Here is a 15,179-nt window from a genome sequence, read left to right on the forward strand (position 1 = left end):
AAACTTATTTTTTTTGATTTCTTCACTTTTCAGTTAAGATTTGAAAAGTGTGAAAGGCTTGCAGAATTCTAGGGGGGGGCTATGCCCCCCCCTTTACAAGTCTAGGGGGGGCACTGCCCCCCATGCCCCCCCCCTGTATACGCCCTTGTAAAACAAGTTTAGAATTTTAAGATAACCTTGATACAGAATGTTTTATGAAATCATAATAACAATTTTTCACAACTTTGGAATATTTAAATTGAAGATACCAAATTAAAAATACAGAATATGTATATAATTGCGTCTTTTTTTATTTTAAAATATTTTGCAAAACATTGTCTAAACTAAGATTAAATCCAATAGCTCTTCTAAACGTAAAAGCAATTTCCTTTTGTTACTTTGCTCCCATCAAGTTGGGCGGCGATTAGATCAAACTGGTCCCTGAAAGATAATATTATCACAGTTGTCTGATGTTTATGAAAGTTGAGCTTTTACCAATTCTGGTAAGAAAATTCTAAGTAGGACCTAAGATAATTATTTGTTCAAACTCAAACAGTTTCTTACCCCTGAAAAAATGTATTTCCCCATTTTAGTATTGCGACCCCTCACCTCTAACCTTTCAAACTAAGCAGAAAAAAACCTAATTTTTAAAGAAGGGGGATTATGGGCAAAAAAAATACCCCTGAATGAAACCTACCTTGAGCAGGAACTCCATGTTTTAGCACTAGTGTCAACATTGGGAGCCATAATATATGTTCCTTTGTCGCATTTAGAAGACTCATATTCTCCATCATGTTCCTGGGCTCCCAAAACATGCCCCATTTCATGGGCTACCAAAGGAACATTCCGAGCTATATAATTACCCCCCACTAAATACAAGTCCGCTATGGCAGCAGCATTCCTAAACATTTTAAAACTATGTGGGGGTAGGGGTCACAATATTAACTATTCAATATTAATAACTTACATAAAGCAAACACTGTTAGGATTACCAAGTCCGTTAAGCCCTTAAATTCATGAATATATATTTATCAGTAATATAAATTTTATTATTGTGCACAGGGTGTATGATTTGAATTCAAAATAGTACCACCAAAAATGTATTGTTTTGTGAACCTGCAAGCCAAAGAACCATTCTTGAATGTTATGCAAATTATGATGTTCATGAACCAAAATATGATATTCATGAACAAAGATATGATTTTTATGAACCAAAATATGATATTCATGAACCAAAATGTGATGTTTATGAACCAAAACTTTACTCTCATTATATTATTCATAATGGATTCATATATCTTTATTTATATCTTAGTTTTTAAACTTCACATTTTATTCATAGATTTATACTATACTATACGCCTCTCAAATTTATATCTACCAAGTTTCTATATCGAGTATGATAAACATGAGGGCACATACAGGGAAGTGAATAGTCTACCTTTAACCTAACAAATGGGTGACAGTCTAATAAGGTATCAGCTTCTTTATTCTAATATAAGTTCACTTCTGGTTTACATTAATATAATTCCTTAGGAAGACTTAAACTTCCCATTATAAAAAAATTTACAATTTACTGACATTGATTTTTCAAACTTTGTTTCTAAAATATTTCCATTTAATTTTTCCCACATCAATTCTATGAAAAAATATTCAAATATTTCAAAATTTAAGCCTTTAAATGCATTTTTTGTGATGTTCAATATAACGAATATTCTCTAAGTTCCCGAAAAATCTTTGAAACAGAACACAACATAGTTATTGGAGGTCATGTAATATTGAAATAACTTTATTAAAACAATGTTGTATTACACTATGTAACATCATTAAAGTTATATTTAGAAATGTTGAAAACATTACATTAGACAACATTAATATAGGCAGTAAATGTAATGTTTTTCATCAACCCTAAAAATAATATTCCAAGAATAACGTTTTTGTAGGTCTGATAACATAACTGTGGTTATGTTAGGCAATGTTACTGTAATGTTATGAGTTAACATTTTTAAGGTTATTTGGTTTGCAGGATAAAAATGCTTTAAAAGACTTGTTCACTTAAAGCCTTATTCATTTGAGGGTTAATGAATCATGCCATCTTCTCATAAAAGTCACACAATAAAGATCCCCTGTTCTACTCTATGCCAAGCTTCACACTACGTGCATTGTGTAGTGTGCACTAAGTGCTTTGTAGTTCCCTACCACTACCCCTGTTATTTTATAAAATACATACAATCACTGTCAGTTCCAATGAGGAGGATATTCATATCATAGCTATTGCGTTGTTTATCATCTGGATTGTTTTTATAAGAAACATAACTCTAAATAAAATATTTCTATTATTTTAGGTTAAAACTTTTGTACGGAGTATTGTACATCTTGATCAGTGGGTGGTAATATACTCTATATTAGATATTTATTATACAGGGAAATTAGAGAAATCTGATATAGCTACACTACACTAGCTGCAGAGTATGTTTAGGCCACCATATTGATGCTTACAATGAACCTTTTAATGGGGTGTGAACTGCAGTTCAGTCTTTGTTTTTGATAATTAAAATTTAGTTATGTTCAAACTTCAGTAAGTTGTATTGCTCTGTATGTAATAAAACTTTGGCAGATATTTTGGCTTTATAAAGTTAAAAGTTAAAAGTTAAAATATATGTATGGAAAATAGTTATCGTAAGATATTTTGAAGACTAGTGTCCGAATTTAATGAGTCTGAATTAAGTTGTGTCTCAAATCCCCTAAAAACTGGTTTCAATTGAGTGCTGGCTTAAATCTTGAAGAATTAAATAGAATTCTAAGTGGAACCAACCAAATTTGAGCAGTGACTTAAATTTAAGCTGCGGCTTAAATTCTTTAAATTGGGTCTCAGAACAATTTTGTGGCCTGCATAAACTTAAAGAATATATAGGTGACCTTTCAGATATAGTCATTGCAGGAGAGTACAATTCTTTGCGTACACAACATAAATTCATTTCATATTGGATTATCTAAAAGCTTTAAAGCCAAAATATGCACTTAATACTAAAAAAAAAAAAATATTTTCTGCATACAAATTTTAATATTAGCCTTATGTAGTTTTTTGAACAATTTATTCTTTTTAATTTTTCTAATTAGTTCCAAACATCGTAATTTAGAGCTATAAATGATCATATATGATGTGCCACACCCTGTATATACTGTTTTATCTAAGATCTTGATCAATTTATTATTCGTACAGGGGTAATGAAGAACAATTCAATCAATTTGTTGTCTTCAGAAGATGGAAATCAATGCCAGATCACATGATTCACAGTTCAGAAGTACTGACTTCAGAGCTGAAAACTTTAGAATGAGTTATAGCTAATCCCAATTACTGAATCTGAGTATCCAATGGACACACTTTTGATTTTTTTCTTAAATAGTTCTTTCTTGGATATAGTAGAGATAATGAAAAACCGGTTTTTCTAAATTAGAGAATTCCTCCCATTTCTGTACTTAATCTTAAATGGCACTCAAAATTTCAAATTTATTGGCTTTGTACACGCAACTCTGATAGGTTGAATTTTATACACTTTTCAGGATACAAGTCTCGATATTATGAAAAAGAGAGGATCACGCATTAATCTCAATATCCACCATAGTTTTTAGCTCAGAATATATATTATTTTCAAAAGCATTATCATCAGAAAGCCTCAGAAGTGGATGTTGATTAAAAAGGTTTTAGGTCTAGTCAAAATTTTTACAAGAAAAAAATGACGGTTTTTTGGTAAGAAAATGTTTTTCCAGTATGAAAATTGATAAAGATAACCATACTCCCAGTGTAGTTTCTGATTTAAAGAAAAGGGTAACTTATTTTTCTTTTCTTTTTTACTGGCGTTGACTCAAGGTTAGAGGCAGAGAATATTGTATTGCTTGGGGGAAAAAGCTGACAGGAACAACTGACCTTAAACCATTGGAGTTTATCTATTTGTTGCTTTGCTTCATGAATATGCTTGAAAAATTCATCAAAAGAATCATCCTAAGTCATAGAATACATGTTTTTGTTTGCATTTAAAGTAGGGACTGGAAGTGCAAAAACTGGTATTTGGGGTAAAAGAGAAAAATTAGGATTCATTCCAACAATTTATTTGTTTAATGCAATGCCAAATTTAGGGTTTCCATATTTTCATTGAATCTATTCAGCAAAATTTTATTCATACAAAAACGAAAATTTTAATTACTTTAGCAAAAATATTTGATTACCCATTTTCACAAAATTTGAACCTAATTTCTTGAAAATTTCTAGATGAGTTACAAACTTTTTTGGCTCAAGAACAGTTTGATTGAAGTCAAAGTGAAAGAAATGCTTGTCAAGTTTTATAACATCCCTTACTTATCATTCCTTACTAATAAAAAATATAAGTATGAAACTTCATTTATCCCATTTTCACATCAGACATGAAACTCTCTCATTTTGACAAATTTCGTTTCTCATTTTCATGAAAATTTTGCGAATTTTAATCAACAAAAATTCTATGAATTTTGTGAAACAAAAGCTTTGAGAATTTTGTAAAACAAAATTTTGTAGAACTTTGTTCAAAAAAAATTTTTTAACAGTTTTCAAATTTTAAAGTTTCTTGTGGTTAAGCTAATAGTTAACAATTTAATATGATAAATTTTTCATTTGTTTTCATAGGAAATATTAAAATGGAATCTTTTTTGGCTAAAATTGTAATGTTCATTTTAACAAAATTAGATATTTTGCCCCAGTGTGGACCAGAAAATTATGGTACAGAAACTTATTAAATCAATTATCAGTTTTCAGTTAAATGGGTCTGCTTGAGTCTAAAATGTCATATTTCTATGCCAGAGTTTTCTGTTATCATGCTACATATGACTGTTGTAAAATAAAATAATTAGTTTAAATTCAATTTTCTTACACTTTGAGCTTAAAATGTTAGTAAAGTTCAGTTTATTGTATGCCACTACCAATGTTTAAATTGATTTTGTTGTTGTTGAACGGAATTGCGAATTGTATTTATTGCATGCAATAAGGTTTGAATTAAATATTATTAAAAATTGAAACACAAATGTAAGAAAGTATGGATGGAATTCCGTGCTATTAAGTTGCATTTATTTCCCGCAATTATTACAAAATTGGGCTCAATTAAATTCACAAGGGCTCCCAATTGCATTGGAAACCATAATCAATACTGTTATACACAGTATTGATCTAAAATAAGCCGTACTTTTTTAATAGGGTGTTTATTTTAAAGAATAATTTTTTGATAATTAGGGGGTGTTGTAACAGATAGGACATCACAAAGCAGGTTTTATTACCCTTTCTGAGTCTTTTTACCCAAAAATAATTCTTTTAAGTGATTTATCAAAATGAAGTAATTCCTGCTAGAGTTCTCAATTTGTGCTGAAATATTGCAAAATTGTATTGAATTTTCCCGCATGTTTATTATGGTTTCTGGAAAAAAAATCTTCCAAAATCTAAAATGAAATTGTGAGCTGCCCCCATAGTACTGCCAGCTAGCTTTTGTTGCTGTAGAGCTTGTAGAATTTCTGATATATTTTTGTTCTGCTTTCTTTGCCTAATTTTTTTTAATAGAAAGGGCTTTATAAATTTTCTTTACCTTGACTATTATGATACCATTCACTTTTACATCAAATCCCCCTGAAGAAATAATTAGTACATATTTTAAATTTAACTGATTGATAGGTTTTTGCTCTCTAATTCTTGTAAATACTCTTCATTATCTTTTATATCTTTTTTATATTCATGTTACATTGAAAATATTAAAGACATTTCAAAAGAATTATATGTTATCCTTGTATGTTAGAGATCAACCTTTTTTTGAAATTGATGGATGTTTGAATAAAACCCCAACTTCTCTAAATAGGTTTCCTATCATCTTTTTCATAGCACTTTCCACAACAGCATCAGATCCCTTCACTTGAGCCTTGCATAAAATATTTACATTCATTGATTTAATCAACTTCTATATATAACTTTGGCTTGTCTGTCTGTTTGTCTGTTTGTTTGTATCCAATAAACGTCAAAACAGCTGAACCGATCAGGCCCAAATTTTTTGTGGGACATCACGTGACCACAGGGACGGTTTATGAATGATATAAATTTTTTAAAAATATATTTTAAAGGTTTTTAATTTTGTAAAAAGATTTAAATTCATGAAAATCAGCTAATTTTTTTTTAAATCTGCGAAATTTTTTTCTTCTTTGTTTTAACATGTAAACAAAAAGAACATGTTCACAATTTAAATAGAAGATGGGCGAGAAGCACCCTAAAAGCTTAGTATTTTAAATTGCAAAAAATATATTCCTAATCAAAATCATTTTTTAAACCTTTGAAAAAATATGAAATTGATATGTTATTCTGTTAATAATAATAAAGTTTGGTTTCAGTTTATCAAAGCAAATTTGTTAATTATTTTTATGAAACTATTTTGCACAATATCATGCAAAATAACAGTGCTACAAAGTAATCATCGTGCTATAATGATAAATTAGCTTTATATTCTAGCACTGTGCTATAAAGTTTGATTAATTCCCAGATTTAAAAAAATGATTTAAGATTTGTTATTCTAAATTTTTTTATCTTTGAATTTAAAACATTCAAATATTTATTACACTGCAAACACTACAAACAACAATTTTATTCTTTTCAAACAATACATATTTATGTGTGAAGAATATTAAATAAATATTTATGCATAATGCAGTAAATCTAGATAAACCCTTCTGTCTTTCTATATTTCTTGCTTGTAATCTTAACAATTCTTCTTTATCCAATACAACCATGAAACCATTTCTATCGACCAATAATATAACAAAATGTGATGTACAATCCGTTTTTATTCAATGAAACCATATATATTGTATAGCGAGGCTAAATGTTATTTTTGTATAGTTATTATATATATATTTCATGCGAAAACCTGCAACCTTTATGATTCAGTATGAATACAATGCATGAATTATGTATTGCCACTCTATTCTAAGTTATTGAGAATAAATCATCTGACTGATAACAAGTAAGTCATTTACTATTGTCTTTGTAGAGTCTATAATAAAAAAGTTTCTGATTATTTGAGTGTTGAATGAAAGAATGTTAAGTTACTGAAAATCAAACAATTAAAAACTCTTCTAAGAGATATTAACGTAAAACAGTTTAACACAGTTAAACTCCGTGAATTTATATATCTACGTAGTTAGTCTTGAAAAGTTTGAGTATATATATATAAGGATACAATACTTTTATTGTTTGAGATTTTAACTTAAAAATTCAGATTTAAATCACTCTAAAATTCAGAAATTATTTGATTATAAAAATTATATTTTAAGTTAACATTTTTGACACATATGTTCACACAATGTGTTCATAAATGATGACCATTTCATTGCTCTGAATAATTCTTGCTATATCCATGCCGTGCATGGAATGAGACTCTTAGAAGCTGTGCTGGACCTTCATGATTTCTTGTCAAACTGAAGAATCTTAAGAATTAATAATCACTGGCTATTCTCTCATTGATTGCAGTGAACCCCATTCTCCTGCTGGATTGGATTCATTGTTATTCAGTAATGTGGACATGTGATTAACATCATTCGCTTGTGCTTATGTATTCCTGGGCCATGTTTTCTGATTTCCATCCAAAGAAATCGGTTGGCTGGTGTCGCACCCAGTAGCTTAAGATCTGTGAAATGAGTGAAGTGGTAGCTCTCTACCTCAGGTTTTCCAATACTTCTAGCAACATAGTTTGGAATTGATGCCAACATGTTTAAACCCAGGGGCTGGTTAACTAGGGTAGAACCTTTGCCTGTTTAAAAACTCTTCCTGAGAATTTCTGAAGATCATCTTGTACTTTAAGATAGGTTTCAAGTATCTTAGCCCAATTAGTCTTTCCAGTTGATCCTCAAGGTACTAAAAACTTTGAGGATTGGTTGTCTGTTCTCTGTTTCACATGCTCATGAGCAACCTTCCTTGTGGCTAGAAAAATGTTCTAGACTCAGATCCACGACTTCAGTGCTCCTAAGACCTCCAAAGTAGGAAACAACAACAACTTTAAGAACCAGCTAGAAACTATTTTTGTACTTGATCATTCTTCCTTACTTCATCGTAAATTTCTTAATGAACATGCTATAAAGTAATCATTGTGCTAGAAAGTTAAATTAGCTGTACATTATAGCACATGTGCTAGAAAGTTTTTATTGGTTCCCAGATTTTCTTTAAATAAAGTAGAATATTTCCAAAGTATTTTTTCAATTGAAATGAAAATAAAATTGAAATCAACTTTTCATTTTGACTTCTGCTTTGTTTCAAAGCTCATTGGATTTAGAAGTAGCCATTGAAATAAGACTCAAACGTTTCATAAAATTACCTATAACCAGTTATTTTGGTACAACGTGCTATAAAGATTTAGACTTAAATTTTTTTATATCTATGCCTTTTTAGATTATTTTTTGTCCCTTGCTAAAGCTTGGAACAAAATTAAATTTAAACAGGCTTTAACCTTCCCGATAAAGAGAAAATTTCTGTCCAAAATCTTTATAACACTGTGAACCAAAATAACAGAGTTCCAAAATCTTTATAACACTGCAAATAAAAATAACAGAGTTATAGATAATTATAACTCACTTTCACATTTTTCCACAAAAATTAAATCTAAACAGGCTTGAACCTTCTAGATATAGGACAATTTCTGTCCAAAATCTTTATATTACTGGGAACAAAAATAACAGAGTTAGAAATAGTTATTACTCACTTTCATATTTTTCCACAAAAATTTATCAGTGTAGACTCCAACTTCAAGAGTTCTTTGCTTGTAAGTTTTCACTCCTCGATTGTCCACTTTATGAGTTCCATAGGGTCTAAATATTTCGAAGGTGGAATTATTATTAGTCAATCATTNAGAAAATTATAATAAATTTTTACAATTTATAATGATTTTGATACTTATATAGGGTTCAATACTTGTTCTCAATAATGTATCTTTAGAAGATTTAAAAGCTTAACATTTTGCAGTCATGTCATTGTCCTATAGATATATCAATGCAATGAAGACGACTTTTAATTTAATTTTGGTTTCTAGCAAGCTTTTAAACAGCATTGTTACACATAATCATGCAATCATAGTAATCCTATCAAAAATGAAGTTTGTTTTTATTTACTCGGAAGCATGTTATTTGAAAAAAAACTTGTTAAAAACCAAAAATAAAAAAAATTGTCTTTTGTATTCATATAAACGCCAACCACTGCAAATTCTTGAAAATGTTGTTTGGGTTTTAATTACTTACAGTATACCGCTTCTATATGCTTCTATGATTTTAATAACTTGGCTGATTACACAAAGAAGATACACAAAATGCATTTCTAAAAAATGTTCAGTGATTAAGAGGATATGTAGTTGATTATACCATTTGTGTTATTATTCTGGACTAATAGATCTTGAGAAACTTGATAACAATTTAAGCCTTTGTTGTAATGGAATTAGAATAAATTAAACATAACTAAAAATTTATAGAATATAAGTGTTAGAAATTGATTTAAAATTCTAATGAGCCAAACTTTTGTTTTATATCCTTTGCTGTAAGTGAAAGATTTCTAAGCTTGCCCCACATTCTACTCATGTGTCTTTAAATCTGAGCTTTGAACATTCACGGTTTTCTTAGTTTGTACTACACCCCCGGTATACATCAACTATACTGTTGGCCTAACTCTGTAGTCAGGGCTAACAGGTGCAGCATGACTTTATATTTACAATCACTGTAAAGCAGCAATGGTTGGGGTAGATCTAGATGGTTAACAGAAAATTGCCCAGGTCTATATGAGAGTTACCAGATTTAAGTTCAACAACTTGTCCAATGGATTTAAAGAATTTATGGTTAACAGAAAATTGCCCAGGTCTATATGAGAGTTACCACATTTAAGTTCAACAATTTGTCCAATGGATTTAAAGTATAGATATCCAACACACAAATTCCAAGCTCTCGCAAAGGCTTTTAAAATGTTTAAAAACAGCTGGATTAAATTGCAATAGAAAATTTAACTTTCTTTTTCCATTTCTAAGTCATATCTTTATTAAGAAGTTGCCCACATGATAATCTTAAATAATTTTTTATGAACATTGATTTAGAAGAGAAAACATAACATTAATCGTATATTTAATAATATTTTATGAACATTGATTTAGAGAAGTCAACGTTTTGATTTTTCTAGATTTTAGCTTTCGTTACGATAGTGTTAATCAAAAGTATAAACGTTTGAAACGTTACGTTATGAAATTATGAAATTTTATGGCATAGTGTAACGTTACGTAATGAATTTTCTGCACTTGAATACCTTATACAACGTTAAGCTTTAGTAAATGTTAGCAAAAAAAAGTAAGCTCTGTTACACTTTTGCATTTCCTGTTTTAAAAAACTTTCCCAACGTTGCGTTAAAGCTTTAGTAATATAACCACAATTTTCTAATGTTCCACTGTCATGCAAGGTAAATGTTTTTAGAGACCTTACTTTACACTTTCACTTGATTTGAAAGCTAATAGGTAGAGATGTCAACGATAGTGTAACATAAAATGTACGTTTTTGTACATTACGTTACAATAATGTGTAACGTTTGTATATATTCTATATAAGGTGAACGTTAAACGTTAACCTTATAGGAGCTCATACCTAATGTTAACGTTAGAGGAATATACCCCCAACGTTAGCGTTTTGTGGAAATGTAACGTCATTTTTCTAATATCTACAACTTTTTTGACCATAACGTAAAGAAATGTTTTGTTTCCAAAGGGAACTTGAAAGTCTAACGTTTGAATAATGAATTGTGATTTGATTGAATATCGTAACGAAAGGATTTCTATTTCAAAGTTCAACTTATAAATAGTGTAACGTTGTATAACTGAAAAATGCATTACTGTTTATGAAAACGTTTTCCCTTACGTTCTTACGTTATGATTTATCAAAACATTATTGTGAAAACTTTTTTATTACACTTTTTTACAACTGGCAATCAAAACTGTTTATTCGTTTCGTTTCTAAGAAAGATTTGAAAAAATGTTCTATATGTTGAATTGTATCAAAATGTTCAGGCCTTATCGTTTCTTACGTCATTAAAATTAACATTGTTTCTAAATGAAAGCATTACAAGATTTTTTTCAGTGATAATTACATTCCTACTTTAATATTTTTCATCCTAAATCATGAACCATGCAAAAAAGTTGTGTTGTTAATCCCTTTTTTACACACCCTGTATGCTGCTGTTGCATTGTTAACCTTTTTAGAGAATGTGTAGAAGAATATGCAATATAAAGATGTTATAATATTATTATTTTTAACGGTTTTTAAAACTTGTAAATGAAAGTTTTTAGCATTAGACTTTCAACTCAAGTGCATGTGTCCTAAAGGGACTATCAAGACGTAATTTCAAGTCACCTTCCATTTATGGAGTGGCATGTCCAGCATACATTTAGAAGAAAGGAAAACGCTGGTATTTTCAAATCATCAATAAGGTATACATACATTACCATTGGGAAATCAAGCATGGCCCTCTTTAAATGGAGGATCACTTGAAATTATCATTGTTTATTTGACAAGCTTAAAAATTAGACATTTTTGGGACACTTCATAATTTGAATTAAAATTCGGCAAGTTAAACCTTTTTTGCAAAAATGTAGAGATTATAAAATTATAATTTGTGGCGAATTTTTAGTTCATTTTGTGTTTTTTTATGTTACTTACACAGTGAGTAAAAGAGCGGCATTAGCTTTAGTTTACAAACCACGATAAAAATGTTTTCAGTGTTCCATGTTTGGGGTTAAAAATATCAAATAAAGTTAGACAAATGCTAAATCTTTTTTAACACAAAACAACGCGAAATAAAATTTTATAAAATTTTTTTTTTTTTTTAACCAATCGATTAAAAATCAGTTTTTTATTCTTTTCTAAAGTTTCATAAAAATCTATTGATGAATAAAACATAGCACGCAGTTTCCAATTGATAACATATTTTTGCATTTAAGTAAGTATCTACATTTCTAAATTTTTCAACCTAAAACATGAACCATGCCAACTGAAGTTATGATTTCAATTAGTCAAATCAAAAACCTTTAATATCCAAGAAACATTTATAAGATTTGAATTTTCACTAATAGAATGTTACACTTGTTTACACTTTAGAAAGGAACTAAGTTTTTTTCAAATATACTTATCCTTATCATCTTTCCAACCTGATGGTTTAAACCTTTTTTATTTCAATACTTATGGTCTACGACATCGGGTTTTAAAGATATAGAAAATGAAAATTAGAGTTTCTGGCATAAACTCATTTCCTTTAAACTTGAAATAAAAAACCATTAGTCTTTGCTGTCATAATTATCATTTGAAGCTCTTACATTGATGGACTAGAGACATTTTGAAATGTTTTGATTGGCAGAATTATTGTTACACTTTTGAAATTAAAACTCAGCCCTCATAGCCTAACGTTTTATGAACAATATTTTCATCAGACATATATCTATGTTAGACTAATCAATTTAGTATTCAGAGAAAACTTATGAAGCTTTTTGATTTACAGAAGTACATCTTTTAAATGTTATATTGTACATTATCAAAATTTATACGCTGTATAGAAAACTTTCGTTTCCTGATTCTTAAAATAATAACCCATTTCTACAATGTTGAACTTTTTATTATACTATAAGAGATAACGTTTCAAAACGTTTTCATAAAAAGTAATGCATTTTTCATTTATACAAAGTTACACTTTTTTTAAGTTGAACTTTGAAATAGAAATCCTTTCATTACGATATGCAATAAAATCACAATCAATTTTTCAAACGTTAGACTTTCCTGCTCCCCATGGAAACAAAACATGTAGATATTAGAAAAATAACGTTACATTACCACAAAACGCTAATGCTGGGGGTATGTTTATCTAACGTTAATGTTTAACGTTAATGTTAGGTATGAGCTCCTATAACGTTCACGTTATATAGAATTTATCCAAACGTTTCATATTATTGTAATGTAACATACAAAAACGTACATTTTACGTTACGTTACACTATCGTTGACATCTCAAGTATGATTATGGTACAAAAAAGATTTAAAATTACCAAAATTGCTCTATTTTCAAAAGACACAAGCAATTTATATATAAAATTTTTCTCTTTATATTTTTGCACAACAGTTTCTCTCTTATCATTGCCTTTTGGATAATGTTCTGCAGTTCCAGACCAAATTTGAAATTTATATTTTAACTGTGCTATTATATAAGTAATCCATGTAAGAGATTAATGTGTGCTAAAGTTTTATATGTAAAGTGACTAAAGAAGAAACATACTTTTTACCAGATGGTTGTATGATTAGTGCTGATTCAACTTTGATCTCCAAAAAAGTTAGAAAGCTAAAGGATTGATTTTTAATAATTTTTATGGCTTTAAAACTCATGTAAAATAATTTATCTATATGCCATAAAAGTATCAAAAAGATGATTTTATTGAACAATAAATTGTTTTTGTGACAAGTTTCAAATTCATGATTCTGTGTAAGAAGTGAAGATTTTTATAGTTTTAAAAACTTTATAGAAATAAGGACGTATATAAGGATTTGCTAGGGGGGGGGGGTATATGTTAACATTTTGCATGAGCTGCATGCCAATTTTTTTTACCCCCTAGAATTTTTTTTACCCCCCCTTGACCATATATTACAAGTACGCTACTGCATTAAAAATCAAATTTTTGGTAAAATTTATCTATGTTACTTTGTTAAAGGTGAATAAGTAAAACAATTTTTTTTAAATTTTTCTTATTAATGGTAATCTGGGACATGGAGAATGGAGATCAAGTTTCTAATTGGGGATATTTATGTCCCCATTTATGAGCATTGTACCAGCTAGAAATACTTCTTAATAAAATTAAACAAAAAGCTATTTAAAATCTTCGGAAATGGAACTAAGCACTTTAGTCTTCCCTTTGAATTCCAAAACAACATTTTTAATCTTTTAATTTGTTTAACATTATTTTTATCACAATCCAAATCGTCAAATGGTATTTACACATGAAAAAATGAAACTGTAGATAGAAATATGTTTTGAAAAAAATAATTTTTTAAAACTTAAAATTTTTAAAAATGTTGTATGTCAGATGTAACTAGCGTAAGATGATGAACAATACTTATTTAATTGTCATAGTAAAATTTATATAACATACTATTAATAAAGTAAAATCTATTTTTGAATTGGTAGCCTTAAGGTCCCATTTTTATTGAATTATTGGCCTAAAAGCAGCCTTTTCATCAAATGGCAAGTTTTTTAATTCTTTTTGATACTCTTTAAATTTTTAAAAAAGATTCCGAAATGTCATTGTAGTTTAGTCATACTTTTTTTGATAATTTTTGGTATTTAATAGTTGAATAAATCTTCAGTTGTTAATTCTGTGCTTAATACTTCAATTTTTGTCAATTTGTTTAAAAAGTTAGATTTTGCATAATACTTCCGGTTTTGCACAAAAAAAAATTGCGCAAAGCTCTTTTCATTTCATGCACAAAAATTTTCAAAACAATATTTCTGGTTTTGCGCAAATTGCACAAAAAAATTTAGCAAAACCTTTCATGTGCAAAAGTTCACCAAAAAAAAATGCGGGAAAATAGTGCAAGATTGTGCCAAAAATATAGTCATTTTGTGGAAACCCTATTCTTTTTCCAATTATTTCATTCCTGTTCCGTTCCATTGTGATTAGTTCCGTTCTGTTCCCTTCTTGATTGAGAACAGTTCCAGTCGTTTTTCTGATAATTTTTAAGGATAAAGAACATTAACAAATCGAAAAAATCATGAAATGATATCTTTTCATTTTAAAAATAACTTATCCCACAAATTTTCACATTGACACTTTTAAGACTTAGATAAATTAATTTTTGTGTGCTATCATAAAAGTCATACCTAGCAACATATTATGAAAATATCAATTCATTAACTTTACACTTTCTTGCTTAACTTTGTCAGATCAGCAATGATCTTGTTTTCTTGAAAAATTTGTCATGAAAATCCTTATTTATTTATCTTATTTGTAAAATAAATAAAAATAGGCCTAAGAATATTCTGCTTTGATCTTTTGCTTTGTTTATTGTCATCCGCCTGCTGAAGTTGACATTTCATTATAATTCAAAGGAATTGTGTCTTAGCCACAAACTCAAATTTTTAACATTTT

The 15,179-nt window shown here is 28.9% G+C and overlaps 1 protein-coding gene across 2 annotated transcripts; it reads right to left on the minus strand.

The window, feature by feature from the left end:
- Positions 1-270: 270 nt before the first annotated feature.
- On the minus strand, positions 271-13,408 carry LOC111699453 (A disintegrin and metalloproteinase with thrombospondin motifs adt-1). 2 transcript variants are annotated; one of them, XM_023470134.1, is made up of 10 exons: positions 13,316-13,408; positions 9,268-9,343; positions 8,736-8,841; positions 5,801-5,912; positions 5,586-5,626; positions 3,908-3,982; positions 2,210-2,297; positions 947-986; positions 677-880; positions 271-420 (listed from the first exon to the last, which is right to left on the minus strand). In XM_023470134.1, exons 2-10 carry the CDS (start codon positions 9,339-9,341, stop codon positions 348-350), a joined length of 813 nt encoding a protein of 270 aa, XP_023325902.1. In that variant the 5' UTR covers positions 9,342-9,343; positions 13,316-13,408; the 3' UTR covers positions 271-347. The 2 variants fall into 2 exon arrangements, with proteins under 2 accessions (XP_023325902.1, XP_023325903.1); XM_023470135.1 differs by lacking the exon at positions 13,316-13,408 and adding an exon at positions 13,089-13,249.
- Positions 13,409-15,179: the final 1,771 nt, after the last annotated feature.

This window comes from Eurytemora carolleeae, unplaced genomic scaffold (genome assembly GCF_000591075.1).
Source record: "Eurytemora carolleeae unplaced genomic scaffold, Eaff_2.0 scaffold350, whole genome shotgun sequence".
NCBI classification, from domain to species: Eukaryota; Metazoa; Arthropoda; class Copepoda; order Calanoida; family Temoridae; genus Eurytemora; species Eurytemora carolleeae.

What these genes read in the sequence shown, in the direction of transcription:
- LOC111699453 (XM_023470134.1), bottom strand. Translation starts at nt 9,341, where the DNA reads ATGCATTTTGTGTATCTTCTTTGTGTAATCAGCCAAGTTATTAAAATC. An exon ending in TCCATCAATTTCAAAAAAAG is followed by an intron (nt 5,627 to 5,800) that starts GTTGATCTCTAA and finishes TTATTTCTTCAG; the next exon opens with GGGGATTTGATGTAAAAGTG. An exon ending in CATTGGAACTGACAGTGATT is followed by an intron (nt 987 to 2,209) that starts GTATGTATTTTA and finishes CATGAATTTAAG; the next exon opens with GGCTTAACGGACTTGGTAAT.